This window comes from Urocitellus parryii, chromosome 7, assembly GCF_045843805.1.
Source record: "Urocitellus parryii isolate mUroPar1 chromosome 7, mUroPar1.hap1, whole genome shotgun sequence".
Lineage (NCBI taxonomy): Eukaryota > Metazoa > Chordata > Mammalia > Rodentia > Sciuridae > Urocitellus > Urocitellus parryii.
In genome coordinates, this window is record NC_135537.1 from 52,495,005 (window position 1) to 52,521,405 (window position 26,401).

At 35.5% G+C, this 26,401-nt stretch overlaps 1 protein-coding gene and 1 pseudogene across 1 annotated transcript in view; one reads left to right on the top strand and one right to left on the bottom strand.

Moving 5' to 3' along the window:
• Mrps28 (mitochondrial ribosomal protein S28) overlaps window positions 1-26,401 on the top strand; it is a 102,707-nt gene that overhangs the window by 2,150 nt on the left and 74,156 nt on the right. The window contains exon 2 of the mRNA XM_026382742.1: window positions 21,750-21,931. Within this exon, the coding sequence (XP_026238527.1) occupies window positions 21,750-21,931 (182 nt within the window). The remainder of the gene's footprint in view (window positions 1-21,749; window positions 21,932-26,401) is intronic.
• LOC113179675 (small ribosomal subunit protein eS8-like) lies at window positions 23,092-24,010 on the bottom strand (annotated as a pseudogene).

Sequence of the window (26,401 nt, forward strand, 5' to 3'; positions counted from 1 at the left end):
GGTTCACATTTTTCTGGTTCATAGTTCTTGGACATCTTGGTTTAATGGAAGGGTAATTTCCTGGGAAGGATGGTATCAGGAATCTGGGGTGTAGTCTTGTGTTTTATGAGTTCTTAGCTTTGTAGCATTTTGAGTGTTCCCTTTTATGCAGTAATGAATACCTCTGACTTCAGCTGTGCTGAAGGTCATTATAGACATAGCAACAGAGTTCTGCTCTACAAATCAGACATAAGGAGGTGGTCTTTATGTTTTTCTTGGGAACGTTGTAAACTGCCATTCCTGTTCCCTCAAACTTAACAATACATTTCTTGCTATGGTATTAAAGACTTACTGGCCTGGGGCAGAGGTTAAAAGTTGCTCAGTTTGAGGCTGCTGGGATTGTGATACTCATCCAGTCTTCTTACTAGTTGAGTGACTTTGACAAATTAGCTTGCATACTCGAGTTTGCACCCTTATATCTAAGTGAAAATAATACTCTAATTGGAGTTATTGGGAAGTTTATATGAAATAATACATTTAAAAGATTCTCAGCACACAGTGTAGAGAAAGCCTTCACTTAATGCATTTTAGATATTATGTGGCCCCAGCCATTTCTCCATTGTCCTCCTGCATATTGGAGAATATTTGCAACAGAGATGTTTCCAGAACCACATAGTTCTTTAATGAAACCCAATATTAAGTTGTGAATAATAAGCCTTGTCAAACCATCCATGTAGGTTCATCCATTGTAACACATATACTCTGGTGGGGATGTTGATAGTAGGGGAGGCTATGCAAGTTGGGGGTCAGAGAGCACATGGGATTTCTCTCTACTATGCAGTTTTGCTCTAAACCTAAAACTGTTCCCCCCAAAAAAGAGTGCACGTAAGAGGCTATTTAAAAAATGTAGATGAGTCTATAATTTTAGATTGAGCTGTACAGAAACAATAGAGTTTTTTACAGAAAAAAAATTAAAACTAACCAAGCAAACAAAATTACTCCAAATCAGCATGCACATGCACATGCACATGCCATTCTGTTTAATCTCTAATTTAAAGATATTTGTAATCTCCAATATCTCAGGCAGCCAGTGCCTCACCAGGGTAATTTTTCCTGCACAGAAGGAGATAAGCCACCTGAGAAATAAAGTCTGAAATAATTAGTGAAGAAATAAGAGGCAGTGTCAAAGAATAGATTTTAAAAGCAGGGCCTCTGATAGGATCTTCCAGTCCTGGTAGGAGCTGGAACAGAGCAATTAAAAAATGGCTCTGGTGGTTTATTTAAGGGGGTACATCAAAGGCAGGGGTAAGGTTTCAGGGGTGGAGTCTTGCTTCCAGATGTCATGTAGTCAGCAGATTGATTGGCATCTTGTCAGGTCACACCCATCTCAGAGACACTATGTGGCTATAGCAGGTTACCCCATCTCTGGTGCTATGTGGGACCTCTGGCAGAGCTTGGTGGGAGTTCACAGCAGGGTTGCCACTGTTAAGTTCCCACATACCAGACTTTCCCATTCAATGGGCTTTCATGCTGATTTGGTCCACACATAGTCCACGGATGATTCTTAATGCTCTAATATGTCAACTTAATATGTCAGAGTACTATGCACACTTCAGAAAGTAGTTTATTTTGACTTTTCTCCCCCCAGTGGAATGTAAGTTTTAGGAGGACAAAAAATTTTTCTCCTTCATTCTGATAAGTCCCTAGTACCTGGCACCATGCTTGACCCGTGGTGGGTACTTTATAAATATTTGCCAAATGGATAAATGAATGAATGGCACATACGTTGCATATTGAAACTTCAGTTCCACTTGACTTGTCTTTGAATTGTGATATGTGTGCGACTGCTCTCAAGCAGTTTGCGCAAGTTGAATAATATAGGCTTGAGCATATTAGTTAAATGTGCCTGACCAGAACAATAATTGAGTGAAAAAAATTGTAGGAATAATAAGAAAACTCAAAATACTACATTAGATTTAATTTTAATGTTTATTTGGAAGTTTTGGGTGTATTTCTATCTTATATTTATGATGGGAATATGAGCAGTTGTTAGTTGTTGATAGGGATCCAACTTAATATTCCTTTTTGAAGTTTTTGGATCTATTTAATTGAAGACTATCCTGAGATTACAAGATGAATAATTACTTATTTTGAATCAGGATTTTTGAAACAATTTAATTATTTAAAAAGTATAAAAGCAATATTTATTTACTTTAAAAAGACATTTTAATAGTGCTGAAAATTATTATGTGAAATATAAACAACTCTGTTTCCTTTTTCTAATTTTCTCAAGGCTGGAGAGTATGATTTTTAATGGATGCCTCTGGAGTTTTATATATATATACATATTCCAAGTGTAATTATTAAATGGTTAATACTAAGTACTGTTCTGGACTATTATTAATGTTTAAGAGTATAAGCTCTGGGCTTTAAATCCTGGCTCTTCTACTATTTATTAGCTACTTTTCTTTGAGAAATGACTTAATATCTGTGTATTTCCTTTTCCTTTTTTGTAAAAGGAAATCCTGTGTCACAGTATTATTATGAGATAATCTCTTTAGGGCTGTTCCCTAAACAAATCATTATTGTTTTACCTTATTATGTTTTATTGATTAAATAATTTATTATTTAAAGCACTGAATACAAGTGCCTAATACTTTTAGAAAAATCAGTATTTTTAGTTGCTGCTGAAAATTGTTATTTTCACTGAAGTATAACTTTGAGTTATAAGTGTACTTTATGTGCCTCATTTAAAAAATTGTTGGTATTCCATAGTAGGTATCATTTATTAACTAGAAAAGGCCTTCATTAAAAGCATTAGATTGTTGCCCCTCCCTCAACAGTCAATCTTACAGTGGACATTTGCTCTTTTGCATGCTTATGAGAGTGAATTTATAGGATGTGTTCTAGGAGAAAGTATATGCATATATGCACAGTTTGAACTTGAACAATTAGTTGGTTTAATAAACTCCCACTGTAGTGCTTGGCAATGCTCATTTCCTCGCCCTCAATAACATATGCTGTTATAAGTGGATTTGATTCTTCTTTTTCTTCTTTTTTGTGGTAGGGGGGATGGAACCCAGGGCCTCCTGCATGCTAGGCAAGAAATACTCTACCTTGGAGCCACACGCCCAGCCCCTAGGTGGATTTTCCTCATATTGGAGGACCAAAACAAAATACAGGAATTAGGAACTGGGTTTGTTATCCCTCATCTCTGATTCCCATCAAAATTACTACACATTCACAGTTTTTACTTTATAATAAAGAAACACTACCAAATTGAACTCATAAAATATACTAACAAAAACTAAGTTATATGTACATATTAGGGTTCTATGTAAGATATTATTGGTAGAATGGCTTCTGCTTAATTTTTTTTTCTTTTGAAGATAAAAGTTTGCTGTTCCCTAAACAGAACATTATTGCTTTACCTTTGCTCTTTACCCTGAAATTAACTTCTCTGACTGCCGATTTCCTTGTAAAAATCACAGGAGGTGGGAGGTTCCAACCAATAGAAGATCTGTTAGGGGAAGAACTAATAGAGGAAGGGGATTGATGGGGAGGGAGGAGGGATGGGATAAGGGAAGAACAGTGAAGGATTCTGACCTGACTTTCCTATGTACACATGTGATATACTACAGTGATTCTCACAATCACGACATCCACAAGACGTTAATTAAAAAGAAAAAACTGTAAGTAAATAGCAGAGAGATCAGTAGAGTAGAGTGAAGGGAACAAGGGGTGGAAGGAAGGGTGGGGAAGGGGAAGTACTGGGGACTGAATCAGAGCAAATTATATTCCATGCTTTTATAATTATGTTAAAGTGAATCCTAATGTTATATAAAACTAAAAAGAACTAATTAAAAACAAAGAAGGGGGAGGATCATGTATTCTTTTGGGCCTCTGTGATCTCACCAACCAGGTGCCAATCCTCTTGAATGTCCTAAGGCATTGTTTTCTACTACCTTTATGTCACAACTGTAGTTTTAAGTTACATTAAAGTCATTTGTGAGCCTGTTTTAATCTGTTTTCTACTTGTAGTTACTAGAGATCAAGGTTATACCTTATTCACTCTTTTTTTTTGATGTGTGTGTGGGGTACTGGGGATTGAATCTAGGGGCACTCAACCACTGAGCCACATCATCAGTCCTATTTTGTATTTTATTTAGAGACAGGGCCTCACTGAGTTCGTTGGCACCTCGCTTTTGCTGAGGCTGGCTTTGAACTCGTGCTCCTCCTGCCTCAGCCTCCTGAAGTGCTGGGATTACAGGCTTGGGCCACCACACCCAGCCCTTATTCACTCTTTTCATCCCTTGCATAAAGCTTTACATATAAGCAAGAATTTAATACAATATAAATTGTAATAATATTTTAGTTTGATGATTGAATAATTATAAATGAAAAATGACATTCAGATCACTTATTGTGGGATTTAAAAAAAAAAAAAAAAATATATATATATATATATATATATATATATACTGAAGTTCAAGTAGTGAGCTTTGATTTAATTTTAAAGTCCTTAAAGTGTAAACTAAAGTATACATAGACCTCAGAAATAAATAATTTTCAGTAAGAGCCCAAAAAATTATCCTTGCAGAGACCTTTTCCTCACAGTCAGGACTGAACCAAGGTCAGTGCATCATGATCCTTTTCCTAATATTTCACTGAAGTTACTCCGTAAAGAGAGCTTGGGTTTAAAAGACCTGCAACACTGTTGTTTTGTGTGGAGGCTTTGAGTTCTGTAATTGTGCTGTGCTCTCTCATTCACTCTCTTTTCTTTTGGTTCATGTGCTTTAATACTGGTTTATGCATCTATTTCTTCAACTAGTTTTTGTTTTGTTTTGGCTTATTTTGGGGATTGGAACAAGTCCTGTTTATTTTTGTGACCAATAAGTTGCCCACTTATGTATAAAAAAACTGGTAAATATTTGCAAAAGTGGGCTGGGGTTATGGCTCAGCGATAGAGCACTTGCCTATCATGTGTGAACCCCTGGGTTCCATCCTCAGCACCACATATGAATAAATAAAATAAAGGTCTTGTGTTCACCCACAACTAAAAATAATTTGCAAAAGTTTGGGATTTTTTGTGTGTGTATTTTTGTTTTTTAGCCAGATACCTTTCTTCTCCCCATTCCCTGCTTTTAAAAATCTTAAAAGCTTCATATCTCTTTTGTACTTAAATAATATAAATTTGCAGACTTGGGACCTGTGCTGTAGCATATAACCCATCTCATAGCCACAAGGTGGCAACAGTTGAACAGAGGTTTGCTTTTTCTGCTGTATGAACATTATTACTACTGGTCCTTTACAGTAGAGGGTGGCACATCACTTTCCAGCACGTTAAAAAAGGCAGTGAAACATCTTACTACTTTTTATTTATTTAGAATGCTGAAGTTACAGGAAAGCTTTTAGTGTTATTTTTAACACTATATTAAATGGATTTCTTGCAAATATTTTTAAATGCTATGTTTCACTAATATTTCTTATTGCTATTTTTTATTTAAAAATACTGGAATATTCTGGGAGACAGAACATTTCAATCAGATGTTTAGTTCTTTTTAGAATACTGAAAAAATGAAAACATAGATTGTTTAAAGGATTTGTTTTAATATAAAGGAAAAATTCTCTAAATTTTTATGTAACTTTTAAGTCCACTAAATTCATATGGTAGTAAAATTATCTAGTTTTGGTTAATCCTTTGTTTTCCCTTAGTTTTGTGTTGAGAACTTTAAAAATTGCACCAATCTTTTAAAATTAAAATTTAATATGTAAAGGAATGTTGGAAAATGTTTCTTATTTTAACTGTGATGCAAGCCTGTTTTTATATTGTAGAATTCTAAGAGAGTTATCTTTGAGTTAATGATAAAGAATCTTCTGAAATGTTTAGTTCCATTTTCAAAGAATGTTTAGAGAAATGTGTCCATTTAATTAAAAAAACAACAACAAAAGAGTGAATTGAAGTAAATAGAATTCTCAGGGAAAAGTAGGTTTTTATCAGTACCTGTATTGTGCTTATGAGCAGTAGAATCCATTTCCTAAAAAGGAAGATGCTTATTTTCTGTATGTATTGTATTTTGTAGGTGGTCATATGATCTGACTTCTCAGGTCAGCATTAGCTTTTGCTATTTGTAGATCTTTCCTTATTCTTATTTTTACCCAGAAATGTTGCTACCTTCCTTTAATGTGGTTAGGTTTTATATTGCTTTTTAAAATTTTTTTCTTTTGAATATATTAATTGTTGTGGCATGAGTATAGCCCCTAAGTTTGTTTTTATTTATTGGCATTAAGGAAATAAAAGAAGCTTTTAAGTTATACAGAATGTAACTTTTGTGAAGAATCTGATTTGTATGGTTCAGGGAGTAAAATTAAATAGTTTGAATTTAGTTTGGATTTTGCTCTCCTTTTTAAAGCTTCAGGGACTCTGTGGTTGGCAACTGCTGGACAGTGAGTCAGTCTTGGCATAGGAGTTGGCAGTTCAAGTTGCCTGGTTTCTGACCAGCTTGATATGGTTGGGTTCTCTCAAAAAAAAAAAAAAAAAAAAGGTGGGGGGGGGGACACTGGGAGTTGGATGCTACTGGGCAGAGAGTATGTATCCCAAAGACATGGAAACATGTTTATATAACAAACTATGCAAATATGGCATTATCTATAGTACTAAAACTGGAAACAGCTTATATGCCCTTTGGTGAATGGTTAAACTACAGTACATTCTTATCATGGAATAGTACTTAGCAATAAAAAGCAACAAGCAATTGATACATGTAACAATTGGAATGACTCTGAAGGGAATTAGGCTACATGAATAAAAAGCCAGTCTCAAAGGGTTATATATATTGAGTAATTCCATTTATATGACATTCTTGGAATGACAGATTTATAGAGATGGAAAACAGATTAGAATGGAATAGGTATGTAGATGGGAGTTTGAGAGGTATAAAAGGACACACAGGGATCTTATGTCAGTGGAACTGTTCTGTATCTGACTGTGGTAATAAATAGGAACCAGTACATATGACAAAATCTCATAGAACCAGATACATGCATGTAAACAATTACAGGTAAAACGAGTGAAATCTGAACAAGACCTTTGGACTGTATCAGTGTTGATTTCATTTCCTAGTTGTGATAGTCTTGCAAGATGTTATCACTGAGGGTAAGTGGTAAGTGGATCTCTGTATATTATTTATTACAACTGCATGCAAATTTACAAGGATTTCAAAAGAGAAAGTTTAATTAAAAATAAAAGGATCATTTCACTAGGCTGTCAGGCCCAACACAGGTAAGACCAATGAATTTAATAAGCAATAAACCTATTACCCTATACTATTTCCTACAAAATGATTCTTTGGTGACAAGCACTGTCGTATGGAATGCCTTGTCAATTAATAGAGCATTATATACATTCAGAAATGTATATAATGCTCTATTCATTGATGGTTTTGGTAGAATCTTTTGGACAAGTAAGATAAGTCTATATTCAGAGTGCCTATTTCCAGTGATAATATGTTGTTATTTTTTTCTCTACATGAAATAATTGAATATAATCAACTTGCCACCAGGGAATGATGCTATATTGGTATCTTAGCATTGGTCTCTGCTGTTGGCAGATTAGTAATTTAGTGGAGATTGTAACTGTATCAACATGGGTGAGTAAAAGTCAGTGTTCCTGAATTCATTCATAGTCTCCATCTCAACTATAGAAGGACCTACCACTTTGGTGACATTCTTACATGACTAGTAGTCTGGTGTATGTTGAGATACCCCTTTTAGCCCTGAGACAGAAGCACATCCCTGTTGCCAGAGTCACTTTGTTCTTGAACCTATTTGGGAGGAACAGGAGTAGCTGGGGAAGAAGGTTGACAGGCATTCAGGGGAATGGTTATCTTGTCCACCTGAATAATAAGATTCTCTGATGAAGAGGTCATTCACATGTAACTTACCATGGTCTGACAATGGTTTGTCTCTCAAGGGTTCATGTACTGAACGCTTGGTTCTCAGTGTGGTGATGTGAGAGGTGGTAGGGTCTTTAAGAGGTGGAGTCTAGTGCTGGGAGATTAGCTCATTGGGAGTGCTGCCCTCAGAAGTAATTGGTATAATTCTTATGGGACCCCATTTAGTTCTCATGAGAGGTTGTTAGAAGAGAGCAAGTCTGACCCCTGAATTGCATTTTGGCTTCTTTTCTTGCCATGTGATCTCTCCCTATCGGTACACTCCCACCATGATACCATCTGCCATGATGAGACATAGTTATGGGGGCCCACATCAAAACAGTACCATGCTATTTGAACTTTCATACTCCACAACTTGAGCTAAATAAACCTCCTTTATAAAGTACCCAACTTTGGGTATTTTCTTATAGCAATGAAATAGACTCATACAGACTCATTTATGTTTTTACTCTGTGCCTATTCAGAGTATCTCCCATCCCAACCCCAATACTGGAGAATGAACCCAGTGGTACTCTACTACTGAGCTTCATCCTCAGCCCTTTTTATTTTTTATTGTAAGACAGGGTCTCTCTAAGTTGTCCAGACTGGCCTTGAACTTGGTGATCCTTCTGCCTTAGCCTTTCAAGTAACTGGGGTTACAAGTGTGTACCACCACACCCAACTTCTGTGCCTATTCAGAGAGCTCAAAACCTTGTCATCTATTTTTTGGTTAGGTTTTTTAAAGCACCTAGCCATCAGCAAAATCATTCACCATTTTCCATAATAAATACAAGCTATCTCTCTTTCTGGGCAAAATGATCATTTGCATGTATTGTTCAGAGTTCATTTGCATGTATTGTTCAGGGAGCTGCTACTTTTAATACTGTCCTTCAATGCCCTCTTGTTCTATATAATCAGCCACCAATAGAGGGCTGTCAAAGACTCCTTCTCCAACTTCATCTGCCACGATTCTCCCAAGCACCACTATAGCTCAAGAAATAGAATAGCTGGCCTGAGAGCCTGGACCTGTCGCAGAGTCATCTCCATCTGGGATCCTGTCAAAACTGGTAGCTTTGGGGGTTCTTAATAAAAGGATTAGAAAAACATGTCTAAATAATAATGTATTTGTTGCTTTCAAAGTTTAAAAAGAATTACTAAGCATTGTGCTCCTTTCCTTTTAGTAAGAAGGGGTGATTTACATGTTCTAGACCACTAACCCTTAGGAATTTCACCAAGGTGGGATTTATTGTCGTCTGGCATTCATGTGTCTTACCATGTGTTGCTGCTTAGAGGTTCCATCAACAAGTATAATGGACCAGCATGTTGTCTAATGGAATGGAGTGGCAATCACAGTTCCTACAGATTAGACCATAACATAGAGCTAGAGAATTGATATAACCTTGAGATAACATGGGCTTTACTAGCAGTTTAGATAAAGAAAGCATTGTCAGGTCAATAATTGCATCCCAGAGGTTGAGGTATATTTGATTTGTTCCAGCCTTGAAACCACTTCTAGTGCCATGGCAGCTACAAGTGGATTTATCATCTGATTAAGTTTATGATAATGAATTGTCATTCTCTGAGACCCATCTGTTTGCTGCAAGGTCAAATAGGCAAGTTGAAGAGGAATGTTGTAGGAATCAGTATCTCCAAGTCCTTCATGGTGGCACAAATTGCTACAGTCCTTCCAGGATTACTTTAATTTGCTTTTTTGGTAAAGTGGAACAAGGGCAAGTTCTAGTATCTTGCACTTGTTCTTCTCTAGCTTAATAGCTCTTATTCCTTAAGTCAGGGAACCAATGAGGGTTACCTAGTACCTACTTGTTGCCTAGTACCTATTCCAGTTGTCTTCTGGACTGTAGAATATCCACAGCATGGGTACATAGAATGGACTTGAGTTATAATGCTATTGAGTATGTGAACTCTGTAAGCCCCTATTCTGGTCAGTAGTAAACTGGTTCTCTAAGAAGCAGTCAGGGGGCTGGGATTGTGGCTCAGTGGTAGAGCGCTTGCCTAGCATGTATGATTTATCATACATGATAAATGGAGTGGCAATCACAGTTCCTACAGATTAGACCATAACATAGAGCTAGAGAGTTGATATAACCACATATAAATAAATGAGTAAAGTAAAGGTCCATCAATATCTAAAAAACTATTTAAAAAAAGAAGCAGAGTCAGTTCAGATATCTCTGAAAAGTCTGATTATTTCCCCTTCCTCTATGGACAGTCACCTAGGTAAATAGCCATAATACCCCTGAGAAACAAGATTGGTAATAAAAGTTTTTGACTCTTGGTGAAAGGAGTATCTAGAGATCCTCCCAGGCAACATGCTAAGGGGCAGGTGAACAGGTCAGAAATAATGAATCCACTCCAACATTCCATTCCCTCTAAGCCTTTTAGATGCCTTCCTCTATCCTTAGAAAGTTCTGGTATTTCAGTTTTATTTAGTGTAGTCTAAATGGGTCCAGGTTTCATTCAATCAACTGGGTGAACTCTTAAAAACTCTTCCTACTCACCTGAGCTAACACCGTGTCTAGAACATCTGCTTAACAAGCTTATAATAATAAATTTTGATTTCAGGCAAGACTGTTTTTCCTCTCACCATGATATCAAACTCTCAGGCTCCATTTCCACACTTATCCCCAATTTCTGTTGATGTAAGTTGGCAAAATCATGCAATCATTTTGTGTACATTGCACATCCACATGAACTATACTTTTTATCTTACCCATGATAGTTTGCTGAGAACTTGAGTTTGTTTAAAGGTCTGGGACAGTTTTCTCTGATAGAACATTTTGTGATGATAGGAATATCCTATAATGTGCTATCCACATGTAGATTTTTGTGTATTTAAAATGTGGCCAGTGCAATGGAGGAAATGAATTTTAAATTTTATTTATTTTAATTTGAAATTAGAGTTAAGTGGCCACATATGTCTAGTGGATACCATGCTGAACAATGCAGGTCTAAAAACAACAACAAGTCATAGAGATGGATGTTTAGGAGGATCAGTTGTCCTTTGTAAGTACCTTCAGGGTTGACCGTTACAGGTACTTCAGGAAAGGAGAGACTGAGTTCCTGAGATGGAGATGGAGGGTCTTCTTTTATTGGCAGAGAACACTCAGTAGAATTTAGGGGTTTAAGATATACCATCCCATTTTAGTTTTCAGAATCCACTGCTTTCCTAATTGATACTCTAATATTAGAGAATCTGAAAAGTTGGGAATACAATTTATATTGTCTTTCAGCCCATCTGCAGAATTAGACCGTGAGTTTATTTTTTAGAAAACTCAATCATGACTAAATAAGATAAAGGTTTCTTTTTGGACTGTCATAGATACTTTGAGATTCCTTATGTTGACCTTTATTTGGGAATTTTTAGCATCCAACAAACAACACTTTTATATTTCAGTATTTTGATCTAACTGATATGGGACAGAAAATGTTGCTCACCACAAAGCCTTGACTTCTGTGGGTACTTGGTTATAGATGTCTCCAGGTGCTACACCACACACTGCTACATGTACCTGCTTTGCCACCATACACTGTGGGTACCCCTTATCACTAGAAATGGAATCAATTAATGCTTTTAAGCAGAATCACTTTGGACCACTGACCCTGAATAACCCAGAATTTTTTTCCGACAGCCCACATTAAGGTTCTTTTCCTCTGAAACAGTTTTGGTATCTCATCTCATATTCACAGCCTTGCTCTAGGGACTTAAATTTAGTGTCTATTTATGAGCCTGTTCCTGTCCTGGACATTTTTCCCAGATGTTATTTGTGCAGGTTGAATAAGAGTTAGAAGAAGGCACCAGTAGCATTTTTATATCAGATCTCTCAAAACACTTTTTACAGTAGCCTCTTATATAACACATTTCCTAAAGAATTTTTTGCCTAGTGTGGTTGTTAAATATTGAAATGTGGGTGTTAGATGGTGCCATAGAAAGGATAAAAATTGATTACTAGAAGGTTGTTTATAAAATATGATATAGGCCAATTCTATTTTTTGCCTTTTAGGAACTGAGTTTACATATTTATATAGCTTCTACTTTTTGTTTTTAGTAGTAAACAAGACACATACCTGTTTTCATCTTGAAATATAGCAAAAAAGTTAAAATTTTAAGAATAAAATTTAAATTTAAATATAATGTTATTAAAGAAACTGTGTAGCATTGATTGAGTTGAGTTATGTAAGACCTGAGAGCACATCTAGTTTTGGAAATGTTCTAATTCCTAGAATAGTTAGAAGTAATATTCCATATGTCTACCTGAGAGAGAGAGAACACCTAACTTCCTCTTGTAACTATGTTTCCCTATATCTAGTAGTTATTCTCCTGCTACTATAAAATCTCTTCATTCTAAAGTTTTTGAAATTTTTCAATCATGCTTCTTCATTAAGAGATTTTTGAGGACTGGTTCAGGTATTTACTTTAAAAATATATATTTTTGTGAACAGTCACCACTGTAACCTTTCCTGTAACTATTTCTTGCCTTCTTGATAACCTCACTTCTCTTCTGACCTTCCTTAATGTAGGATGTGAGGGGTCTCTAAGAATAGAAAAGGTTCTTTCTTCTCAGTAACATTATAAACTCCTGTTTTATTGGAAATGCTTTAAAAAGACTCCTTAACAGAAATTTTCTCAACTCTTTCAATTTTTTCTTCAGCATTAGCTTGCAGCTTTTTTCTTTTTCTATATGTGCTTACCATCTTAATTGACTTCAGTATCTCCATTGATGATTTTACCAGTAGTTTGACTAGATGGGTTTTTATTAAATTTATATCCCACAACCTTATTGTAAACCGTATTAGTTCCAGGAGTTCTTTTGTTGTGGTGGTTGATTTCCTTTTGTCAAAAAAATTTCTATATCTACATCTGTGTGTGTGCGTGTGTGTGTGTGTGTATATGTATGTGTATGTATATAAATATGTATACAATCATGTCATTGGCAAAGGAAAGATTTCTTACTTCTCAATATATATACCTTTTATTTGTGGGATTGGTTTTTATTTTTTGGTCTTATTGCATTAGCTAGAACTTCCAGTATGATGCTGAAAAGCGATGTGAGAGGGTACATCTTGCTTTCTTCCTGATTTTAGTAGAAGAGCTTCAAGTTTCTCATCAAGTATGATGTTAGCTGTAGGGTTTTGGAGATATTCTTTATCATTTTGAAAAGTTCCTATTACTAGTTTACTGAGAATCTTTAATCATGAATGAATATTGAATTTAGTTGAACTTTTTTTGCAATTATTGGCAATTATTGATATGATCATATGATTTTTCTTCTTTAGCCTGTTGATGTGATGATTACATTAATTGATTTTTGAACTTGTCATAAAACTCGCTTTGTATGGTGTTTAATTCTTTTTAAGAGTTGTTTGATTTGTTAATATTTTGTTGAAGAATCTTTAATTCATATTTATTATGAAACATATTGGTCTGTAGTTTTCATTGTAATGTCCTTACATAGTTTTAGTGTTAGGATAATGCTGACCTCATAGGATGAATTAGGAGTTGCTCCCTCTGTTTCTGTCTTCTGAGGGAAATTGTATGTTATTCTAAATGTTTGGTAGATTTCATCAGTGAATTCATTTGGACCCGGTGCTCTCTGTTTTGGAAAGATGTTAATTATTTATTGAACTTCTTTAATAGGCCTATTCAGATTGCCTGTTTCTTGTATGAGTTTTGGTGGATTGCGTCTTTCAAGGAATTCGAGTAATTCATTTAGGTTATCAAATTTGTAGGCATAGAGTTCTTTATTAGCATTTTAATGTCCATGAACTCTGTAGTATTATCGCTCTTTTCATGTCTTATATGTGGTTTTTCTTGGCATGGTTTTAGTACTATCTACAGTTTTAGACATCCAGTGAGGGTCTTGGAACATAGTTGTCATGGATGAAGGGGGCTATTATATTAGTAATTTGTGTCTTCTCTCTCTTTATCTTGGTTAACCTGACTGGAAGCTTATCAAATTTATTGATCTTTTTAAAGAACCAGTTTTTGGCTTTGTTGATTATCTGTACTGATTTCCTGTTTTTAGTTTCATTGCTTTTTGCCTCAATTTACATTTTTTCTTATTTGCTTTGAGTACAGTTAGCTTTTCCTTTTCTGATTTGTTAAGGTGAAAGTTTAGTTGATTGATTTCAGAGCTTTCTTCTTTTCTAATATATGCATTCATTATCATAAAATTCTCTCTAAACACTGCTTTCACTGTATCCCAAAAATTTTGATAAGTTCTATTTTCATTTAGTTGAAAGTATTTTTTAATTTCTCTTGAAATTTCTTCTTTCTCTCAGATGTTAAAAAGTATAAGTATGTAGTATATTTTCTAAGTATTTTTAGACTTTGAGAATTTTGAGCTAAATTTCTGTTATTATTTCTAGTTTAATTCCATTGTTATCTGAGAGCAGACATTATATGATTTTTAAACTCCAAAATTTAAGTGTGTTTTATGATCTAGAATATGACCTAATTTGGTGACTGTTCCAAGTGAGCTTGAGAAGAATATGTATTCTGTTGTTGTAGGATTAAACAGTCTATAAATGCCCATTATATCCAATTGATTGATGGTGGTATTGAATTCAACCATATCCTTATTGATTTTTATGCCTGCTGGCTCCATCCATTTCTAGTGGGGGAGGGGTGTTAAGTCTCCATTTGTAATAGTGAATTTGTTCATTTTTCCTTGGGGTTCTATTGGGTTTTGCCTCATATGATTTGGCTTGCTTTCTTAGGTGCACCCATATTAATGATTCTTATGTATTCTTGGAGAATTGATCCCTTTATTATTAATGAATTGCTTATCATGAACAAACTGTTTTCTAGTCTATTAAGAATAAGAAAAATAAAAGTTTTTCTTTTATTTGCACTATTCCTTCTCTAATGCTCTTTTTTTGTTTATGTAGATCCAAGTTTCTGACCTTTATGTAATTTTTCTTCTCTCAGAATAATTTCTTTTAATATTTCTTACAAAGCCTACTGGCAAAATATTCCATCAGTGTTTGAGAAAATCTTAGGTATTTCATTTCCCTCTGTTTTTGTATGAATGGTTACTGAGAAGTTATAAGTAGTTCTTACCTTTATCCCTTTATTGGTAAGGTGGGGTTTTTTTGTTTTTGTTTTTGCCTCTGGTTTCTTTCAAGATTTTTTTTCTTAATCTTTGACTTTCTCTAGTTTGAAAATTATATAGTCCAATGTTTTTGACATTTATCCTGCTTTGTGTTCTCTGAGCTTCCTGGAACTGTGGTTGGTGTTTGATACTAATTTAGGGAAATTCCTGGTCATTATTATTTCAAATACTTCCATGCTCGCTCTCTCTCTCTTTCTCCTTCTGGAATTCTCATTATGTTTATCTTATACCTTTTGTAGTTGTCCCAGAGTTCTTGGCTATTCTGTCTACCACCCCATCTTTTTTCTCTTTATTTTTTTAGACTTGGCTATTTCTATTGAGATATTTTTAAGGACAGAGATTCTTCCCTCAGGTGTCCTGTGTAACAAAAGCCTATCAGAGGCATTCTTCATTTCTGTTAGTGTTTTTGATCTCTGGCATGTCGATTTTGGTACTTTCCAAGCCATTTCAATCTTTTTGAGCTTGCATGCTGTTTTTGTTACAGCAACTCTGAACATTAGAGCCCTTAGCATCTTTATCATAGTTGTTTTAGATTTCTGGTTTAAAAATTCCAACATTGCTTTCATATCTGAGTCTGTCTCTTCTTACTGTGTGTTTTTGCTTTTGTTTTTGGTGTTATTTTTTGCTTTTCGATATGTCTTAATGTCTTATGTCTTATGTCTTATGTCTTAATGTCTTATGTCTTAATGGCTGCACATGATATATTGGGTAAAAGGAATCACTTTATATAGACATTAGTTATATGAGGATAAGAGGAAATGTTCTACAGCCGTATGAATAGGTCTCAATCTTTTAATAAGCCTGTGCCTTTGGGCTGTAAACTTCACATGTGCTTTTTGGGCGCACCCCTGCTTCCATGGGACAGGTGCTTAAAGCCTGCTGGAGCTGGGTATTTCCCTTCCTCCAGGTTAGGCTCTGATAAAACCCCAGCAAGTCAGATTCTGGTTAGTTTCTCCTGAGGATATACCTTGTTGAACAGAACAGAAAGCTCTGGTGTATTCAAAATTATTTTCCTTCTATCCTCTCCCCTTGCCTGAAGCACAAAGGGATTTTTCTTATATCTTTAATGTGAGAACCAAGTTAAGCTCCTGGAAATTAAATTCACAAAAGTGTGGGAGCACCCAGTGACTGAGTCCCTCAGTTTTTATCTCCCCGACTTGTCCACTCTGAGCCTCTACCAATTCATCAGTTTAGTTCACATTTTCCCACATTGGCACTGGTTCCTACAGAGATTTGGGGCTTTGACCAACAGTTCAGTTCTCTATATTTTGCTATTTGAGGAGTAACAGTTTGCCCTGTGACTCCCACCTTTTCCATGTATTTAAAGACATTGTTATTTTCTTCAGTTTGTACATCTTTTTACCTGTTAGGATGAAGTGACAACTTCTAGTTTCTTACATTCAGCACCAGAAACCAGAAGTCACCACACAATTTTTTAGTATCATATTTTAAGACCTTTATTTCCACTTTCCTTCACTTGTAGATATGTGGTAATTTGCATATTATTATCACTTAGAACTATCTTATGTTCAAGTTCTCAAACGTCTGAGCTCTTTCTTGGATCACAGTTTTACCATTATCATGTTCACTAGTCCCTTAATCTCACCTTTCACCACCAGTCTATCAACTTTTATCTGGTCCTATCTTACTTCATACTGTCTAGAGTCACTTGACAGCCATTCGGATGTCCTGGAATCTCACTCCTTAATCTTTTTTGCCTTGCCTGCCACCCTAGAACTCCCTTAATGTAACTTAAATTGTTCTGCTGTTTGCTGCTGGTTCTCTTAGTCCAGGAATTTTAACCTTGATATTAGTGACAGCTGGATCAGATAATTCTTTGTTGTGGGAAGCTGTTGTGTGCACTGTTGGATTTTTAGTGGCACCCTGGCCTCTCTGCAGTAGCATCTCCAGTCATAACAATCAAACATATTTCCAAACATTGCCAGATGTCTCCCGTGGGGCAAAAATTATCCCCTTTGAAAAATATTAGGTTAATCAATGAAATTTTATGGTGGCTAATTCTAGAAAGATTTGACTAATTTTTTAAAAAGCTAAATTTGGGGGGCTGCTTCCTTTAGACATCATTCAAGTGGCTTACATGTGGCCATGCATCTATTTCATCCTCACAGCAACACTAAACTCTGTGTACTGTAATTATTAGTCACAGTGTATAAGGCGATACCTTGTGGAGCAGCACAGAAGCACAGTGCATTGCTTCATCCACAGGGCTGCTCAGTGGTAGAGCCCAGATGTGAAGCATGTGGCTGGACTTCAGAGCCTGCCTTCAGGAGCCTCCAGTGCTAGTCCTCACTAACAACTGCACAGCTGTCGTTTTAATTCTTTATTGTTTATTAATGTTATCTATTATTGCATAATAGAATATCCCAAACTTAGTTCTCCTTTGGACAATTTGTTCAAAAATTTTTTTAGAGAAGAGGGAAGATATTTATTTTTGCTAGAGCAATAAATGCCTGCTTACCAGGTACTGTGCACTTGAGATATTTTGTGCTTAACAGAGATTGGCTGTACTACCTCTGTTTTTAATGAAATTATTTCTCTTGTTTTCATCTGGTCTTCTCATCGTAGCCTTCTATTATTCCTGGTGTCACTAACCCCACATCTTCGTGAAATTCTTCAGGATAGATGATAGATTGGCCACATGCTAGGCAAGTGCTGTGCCACATCCCCTCAAGATTATTTTTTTAAAAAATATATTTATCGACTACTTTAGTCTAACAGGATTTGAATTTCCTAGAATTTCTGTTATTCTGCCATACTATATCCTTCATTTTAAGTTTTTGTATGATGTCTCTGTCTACTTTCTGTATCTTGTGACAATTTTGTTGAATAACAGGTATGGTCTTTGTATTCATTAGTTGGATTGGGCAGTGTCTCATGTTTCTTTTAGTGCTAATAATCTCTGATTACAACCCGTATAGTATGTGCCTTCATATGCATGATAGTTATAATATGTATGTACACTTAACGTAATAAAGTAATACATATTCTTTTGTAGTCTAGATTTTCTGTAATCAATAATATAAAGAAGAAAATAGTTCTATACATAAATTATTGCAGTTAGCATACGGCATATTTCCTTAGAGGGATTAATATCTATATAATATCACTAAACATACATAAATATCTGTAGAAATATGTACACTGATGGGTTGTTTTTTTTTTTTTTTTTCAATGCTGAGGATTGAACCCAGGGTTTAGTGAATGCTAGGCAAGGACTCTTTCACTGAGCTACATTCCCAACCCTATCGTGTTTTCTTAAACTATCTACCAGATAGTCCGTGTTCCCTAAAATCTTATATAGGTTTATGTAAAAACCCTAATATATAACAAGTAAACTTACTCTCTTACTCTGCTGCACCCCACCCCATTTCTTAATACTCCTCAATTGAATATCAAGTCCTTGTTTTACTATTTGGAAAATATCTCTGTTTCCATTCTTTTGTTTTCCTGTGGCCACAGCTGGGTTCAATAAAGGCCCTTTATCATCTCTATCCTAGCTAATTGAAGGATCGAGAAGCTTCTCAACATTGACCCTCTTTCCAATTTTTCTTTTCCTCCCTCAAATCCACCTTTCATGCTGTTGCCAAAGGTTCTGGGGATTGAACCCACAGGGGCTCTACCACTGAGCCACGTCCCCAGCCCTTTTTTATATTCTGTTTAGAAATAGCATCTCACTAAGTTGCTGAGGATCTTGGTAAGTCACTGACTGGCCTTGAACTTGTGAGACTCCTGCCTCAGACTCCTGACCTGCTGGGATTACAGGTTTGCACTACTGCTACCAGCCAAGGCTTTCTTTTTAAAACAAAGGATAAGTGCTGTCACCCCATTGGTGACAAACCTCTTTTGACTCCCCATTTCTTATAGGATTTTTAACTCAGCCTGGAATAAAAGACTCTTTACAATTGAAGTATGAGTAGTGATTACTTTCAGCAACTATTTGGATCCTATGCTCTGTAGTAATGCTGGTTTAACTCTGTTCCCCTACCATTGCACATATTTACAAACAAGGCCCAGAAGAGAGGCAAGTGCTCACCACTCAATGTATGTTTGATGAATGAGTGATTAAAAGCCGTACCGTTTCTTGTATCTGTAATCCCTGTACCTTTCCTCTTCCTATCTAAACATTCCTGTTCAACTTCAAAGTGAGAAAACTATAGCAGAATAACAGGAAATCTGAGCTCTATACCAATTTTTAAAGGAAACAATCAACTCTGGTTACCTGCTTTACTTCTGAGACAACTTTTTTGGTAACATTTTCCATAACCTGGATGTAGGTTATGATACAGACCCAACAGTAGATTAGGTATACCTACCACTTTGGAGTTTGCATCCACAGGAGAGGAGCTAACAATGTTTTTTTAGACACCTAATAAACAGGACTTCCTGTTGTCAACATGTATTGTGGGAGTTGCTACATTTATTATTTTTAGAAGTCACCTGACAAGTAAATGTGTACAGCTGGGCTTGTACCCTAGGAATTCAAAGATGGTTCCACATTATGATTTTTGAAGGAGAGCTTTGTCTGATTGTTAGATAGTTTCCAAAAATCAGTGAGCAATAATGAATGTACAGTTTAAAAACAAATTTAGTTGTTAACTAACAAGTATTATGCTTGTAGTAAAATCATTTCACTCACTGGAAATGCTTTTGCCTTCATTGTAAAATGTGATGAAGTAAAAGCAAAAGTAATTGAACAGAAAGCAATAACAAGTTATTTCCAAGTTATTTTATTTTTTGTGGTTTTGGGGATTGAACCTAGGGCTTCATATGCTGGGCAAGTGCTCTACTACTGAGCTACATCCCTAACCTTCCCCTTGAATTTAAAGTTGTCTTAAAAAATCATTATTCCTAGTTTTATAAAGTTTATGATGAAACAGGTATTTCACAATAGATTTACTAAAGATCTCAGAATCTTCTTAAATAGTCAAGAATACTCAATTTATTAATGTCTTCTACATTTTTCAGTTTATTATGAGTTTTCAAAAATAGTCCTTGATGATACTCTGTGTTTCAATGTTTGGTGATATCTCCTTTTTCTTCTCTAATTTTGTTGAGTTGGGTATTCTCTCTTTATTTTGTTTTGGCTAGGAGTTTATTGTTTATCTTTTCAAAGAACCAACTAGATGTTTTGGCTTTCTTTTTCCTGAGGCAGAGGCCATAAACTCATGGTCCATGAGCCAAATTCAATACCTGAGTGTGTTTTGCCTGATTTGTAAAGTGGAAAATTTTTATTTTTCAATGTATAAGTATTTTAAGATTGGAAATTTTATATTAATGTATGGATTTGGGGCTTCTTGGATAATTAAAACGTGGCAATAACTGGACTTGAATTGTAGCCACAGGTGCAATTGAATAGTGGCTGCACCTTTTAGGCTGGGTACATATTCTTCTGTATATCTAGCTCCTATGTGGCCTGGCATTTGAGTTTGTAATCCTTGGAGTAATACATGCTCTAAAATTAAGTCATATTTATAGTTGTGTAGTTTAAAAAGTAAATATGCAATGGTACTTAGTAATTTTCCTTGAATAACAAATGTAAAAAGTCACTCCAAATACAGGATGTAGGTAGCCGGATCAAATTGTTAATGTTCTTCTGTGATTAAGTCTCACAAATAGAAACATAGTACTTCCCTTAGTTTGTGCCAAAGCATGCACACATCATTCTTTGTGAAAATTAAAGATGAGTAGAAATACATCTCTGTGTTCATGGGTTCCTATAAAAGCATGTGTTTGGAAAAAAAATTATAAGAAAAAAAAAAGGAGTAATCAGGTTACATTATATGTTCAGCCATCCCTCAAGTGAATTGTGTCTGCAAAAAACACTCCTAGAAAGTGAGCAGCACAAAATAGTTGAAAAAGCTATTTTTCCTGTGGGATTTTACCTTTTGAAAAAGAAAGAAATTAAACTCAAGTCATTTAAATTAGTACAAGAACTCATGTTCAGACTGATAATTGTGATAAAGGGTCCTTAGGTGTTTTTATCTGAATATATATTTGAATTTGTACTAAATACATAGTCCTTCTCACCAAACTTGAATCAGATGTCAGTACTAGGAATAGTCAATGGTCTCTTTGGATGCCCTACTCACCTTTAGATTCTTATACACCCCAGGCCCCTATTCTAGGATACTTGGTATGCAGACTCCCCTCTGTTGTTTACCTGCCGGGGCTTTTGAGACTCACACTGGCTCACCTCATCCCTCCATCACCTGCCAAGTGTAGGTGTCTACTTTTCACTGGTTCATCTTCAGGAAGGTAAAGGAAGAAGAGCAAGTTGAAGAGCATAACTAGCTTCCCCCCCCACCCTCCGGTGGACACAACATCTTTATTTTATTTTATTTTTATTAGTTACACATGACAGTACAATGATCTTGACAATTCATACATTTGAATCAAATGGGGTATAATTTCTCATTTTTCTGATTGTACAGGTTGCAGAATCACATTGGTCATACAGTCACCTATGTACATACAGCAATAATAATGTCTATTTTATTCTGCTGCAGGGCAGCAGAATAACTAGCTTTTAAAAGCAAAAATTCACTTATATTCATCTATTATTGCTACAAAATGTAAATGTAGAACAAGTTGGCTTTTAAAAATCTCCCTGTAAGACTTCATTATACTTGCCATATTGTGTCTCATGTTGAATCTTATGTATATAAATATCTCTTTTCATATTTAGGAGTCTCAGAAAAATGTGGAATCCTTCGCATCCATGCTGAGACACTCTCCTCTGACACAGATGGGGCCTGCCAAGGATAAATTGGTCATTGGACGGATCTTTCATGTTGTGGAGAATGATCTTTACATAGATTTTGGTGGCAAGTTTCATTGTGTATGTAAAAGACCAGAAGTGGATGGAGAGTAAGTAAAATCATTTTCAAGTGCTTTAAGAATGTTCTTAAAAGAAGTACCTCAAAATTATTGTTTGATGTAGGTGATTTAAAAAGACAGTATATTTATTTCTCTTGGTAATGCTATTAGAAGAAAAGTCAGAAGTGCTTAAGATATATTTGTTAGTCATATTCAGTCATATTCATATCTTATCAAAGCACTGATAACATTTGGGAAGAAGGTATGAATGTTCATCCCAGTAACAAACCATTTCATACCAAAAAATTAAAGCAAGCTTTGTAGTAGTATATGCTCATGAGGCCCTTTTTCCTGTAAACTTTTTTTGCCTCTATTATTCCATAATCTCTTTCCACTTATAAAGGAATCCTCCCCCTGTTGCTTCTTCACTGATGCTCCTTTCTCTTACCTTACCAAATTCTGATGCTATATCATTTTTTAAAATTATTCTCCATTTCTTTTTCCAGATTGTTATTTTTCCTATTATAATTATATTAGTAGAATTAGTTGTTATTTGTAGTCTGTACTGATAAAGATATTTCTAAATATAAATATACAATGGGGAAAGCACTAAGATGGGAGATCTAGGAGTAGCATGTCAAGGTTAAAGGAAATGTTGAACTAAGATTCTAAAAGGGAAAACAACAGTAAGCAAAATAGAAATGACTATTTCTCAACAATTTTTAATGTGAAAACTTTTTAGATTTTCATATTTCTGGTATCAGAATGCATCTTACAGTTGATGGTATATCAATTTTATTGATAATGTTTTTTTCTCCTTAATGGTATGTAAAATAATGGTGAATGTAGTAATCAGTAACATGTTAGAATAAATTACAGTAATGAAGAAGTTTATGAGTTTAAGAATGAAATATATTGTAGAAATGAATAAGAAGAGAACCTACTCTGAACGTAACTGAGAATTATGGGATGAATTGTTTCTTTCTGAGAATTTTAGGCATCTAAAGATGTAGATGATAATGGAGCTCACCCAGTGAAGGGTCATAAGCTCATTCTACATTAGTATGAAAAGGACCCAACAAAATTAACAGAATACACATTTCCTCAGATCATTCACAAGTGAGTAAATGTTTAACAATCAGATTTTTTTAAGGGTGGAATAGAATAATAAACACCTGTATTACATGAGCTAAGACAGAAGGGAGGAGGACTCATTTACCTTTCCCGGCTTTGATTTTCCTCAAATAGAACTCCAGCTTCTTGCCTTCTAGCACATAACCATCTGCTCGGCTACACTGTCCTGATCTTAATGCAATGCAGGCAAGAAGCTTGCCCTGACTGCTCTTCCAGAAGAGTGTTGATTTTAGCATTTTTCTTCCTTTCATCGTATTTCTTTTGAATTTTCTTTGATCAGTCTTTGTTTAAAATTTCTTCCTCCTCAGAAGTCAGCTTGGCCCCCTTCTTGCAGCCCAGGGGCGGTGTGTAGTGGGACTTGTACCACTGTTGGTATGGTGTGCTCTCAATGAGCATGCTGCAGTTCTTCACCAGGGTCTTGGTGTGGACCAGCTCATTACTGGATGCATTGTAGACAACATCAATGATCCTTGTTTTGCTAGTACAACACTCCAGCCTCAAAGCCCATACTTCTTGTTGCCTTCTTGCACTCGGACAGTGTGTACGCAGTGGGGTCCAATCATAGTGTTGGCAGCAGGGTGTCCCAACTCATACTTCTCTTTCTTGTGGTAGAGCCTTCTCTTGCCCCCAGTCTTTCAGCACTTGTGCCAGTTGTCCCGGCAGATGCCTATCGCTTGGTGCCCGTTGGAAAGAGGCAATACCAACAATCAGATTTTGAGTTAAAAAAAAAAAGACCCAATTTGTTAATTTCTGTGGTATAAATTTTTATCATGGCCAATTTCAAGTTACTAATGTGATATCACTGAATGCAGGGCTAGGAAGATATGTGTATAGTGTGCTCTCACAGGCTAATATGAGCCAGTTCCAGGACACCTTTTTCTCTGCTAATCAGATACCAGCCAGTTCTTAGTGAGGTAGGTGGGTAAAGCAGCTTATACCTGGGAAAGAAAATGACCTTCTTACACTTCCTGGCATGGGAGGTAATGGTTTGAGCATGGTTTGAATTAGTATATCCAATAACATACAAGCTCATTCAGAAGTACCAAGACCTAAAGAAATTTATAAGTTGGATATATTTATCAGTTCAGATTTTAGTAAAATATTATATATCATGTAGAGTTATTGGAGTAAATTAGTGCCTCATTTTTGCTGAGGCTGGCTTTGAATGCGAAATCTTCCTGCCTCAGGCTCCTGAGCCACTGTATTACAGATGTGTTTCTCTGCACCCAGCTGTCATATTCTTATTTGTTTTTGTTTTTGTTTTTTTGCAGTACCAGGGATTGAACCCAGGATCTTGTGCATGCTAGACAAGTGCTCTACCATTGATCTATATCCCCAGCCTTATGTCATATTCTTGAATGTAATATTTCAGAATGCGTTAGGAATCTAGAATTAGGATTTGATTTTTATGTCTTATTTGCTAAATCACAACATTTTAAATATCAGTATTTATTATCAGTTCTTTCTGTATTTAGGGCTATAGTATGATTTAAATTTACTTTATGTATAGTATAGCTTTAAGTGGTTAAATACGGGAGCCTTGCAACATTTATTAAATCTTAAATTTTTATTGAAAACCATATCCATACTATATATGCACATATGGAAGTTACTATATGTTTAAAATCCCATTTTTAGGGGCTGGAGTTGTGGCTCAGCAGTAGGGCGCTTGCCTCCTACGTGTGAGGCACTGCATTCGATACCCAGCACCACGTATAAATTAGCAAATAAAAAATAAAGGTCCATCAACAACTAAAAAAAAATATTTAAAAAAAAAGAAATCCTCTTTTTAAAATCTGTTTCCCCTCCCCCCAATGAAGCGATCTGTTTAATAAAACTCTTTTTGGGGAATGACTCATGGTAATTTTTTTTCCTTTTTTTCTGGGGGCGGGCAGGCTGGTGTTGTGGGTTGAGCTCAGGAACAGTCTACCACTCAATTACATCCCCAGGCTTTTTTTCTCATTCTTTTTTTGGAAGACAGGGTCTCTCCAAGTAGTTGAGGCTGGTCTCAAACTTGGATTCCTCCTGCCTCAGCTTCTCGAATCTCTGGGATTAAAGGAGTATGTTACCACGCTGGTCATAATCCTAATAATTTTGCAAATAAGTTCTCTAGTCTTTGGAGCAGTGACTGTATTATAGTCTTTTGATGTTGTAGAAGAGTTAAATGCCTGCATTTCTGTATTCTATAGTTCTCTCTCAGCTCCTGCTTCCATGAAACTACATGTCCAGTATCCAGTCACCATCCAGAAATACCCACTTAAATTTCCAGAGTACTTGCAAAATCAATACATTCATGAATGAGAATCTTGAAAAAGGAGGAGTCAGAGTGGTCTAGAAATAAATTTGTTCATTTGTATGCTCATTCATTCCTTCATTCACTCATTCAAATGTGACTAAAACATATCAATTTGCCAGGCATAATTTTAAGGGTTGGTAAACAAAACAGACTAATTTCCTACCTTCATGAAATGAATATTCTAATGGGAGAAGGAGGAACAGATAGGAAACAAGTATATAAATCAATTTAAAATATTGGTAATTATAAAAGTGAAAATGGGGAAAATATGGTGGCAAGGTGCTGATGAATAGAAAATAACAATAGTCAGAAAGGTCTTTGACCTCTACTTCTGTTGCTATAAGTGTGAAATGCCATCAAAGTACCTTAAAGGGGGGAGGGTGAGAGAGAGAAATGACAAACAGGAGTTAAAGCTTAAGCTCTATTCCTCTCTATCATGTGGATCAGAAATGTTGTTTCTAATAGTATGTGCAAAGGGATAGTTTCCTTCTGCCAGTATTCAATTTGAACCTACACACATTGCATTTGGGAGAAGGACTTCCTAAGTTAGCAAGTTCCTTGTTATTCAGTTTTTACTTATCATGAAATGAAGGTTTATTCTTTTCACAGAGTGTTTACTAAATCTCTTATATATGTAGAAATATTTAGGTTCTTTCTAAAAACCCTTGTCTAGGTTTCTTACAGATCTCTGTCACTTACACTTAGAAAATATTGTCAGGCCAGCATATAGTTTTATTTACTTTTTATTTCTAGGCCAGCATATAGTTTTATTTACTTTTTATTTCTACTTGTGTCTAAAACAAAAGTTGTGAGTAGGAACCTACTTTATTCAAATGTTTGCTTATTGTCTCTGTCATTGGTGGGAAAGATGATAGCACTGAAAGGGGAAATAAGGAGATTTGGCTTGATTGTTTCTGTGTTCCCATTTTTTACCCCTACAAGATTAGATAATGTGACTAGATAGACCAGCTTGTTGGGCTGGACATCTCTTGGCATTCTCCCTCCATAATGTCTAATGGCTCAGATTCTGGGAGGCTTCATCCCAGTGATAACAGACCTTCTTATTGTGATACATTTAAAATCACTATAAA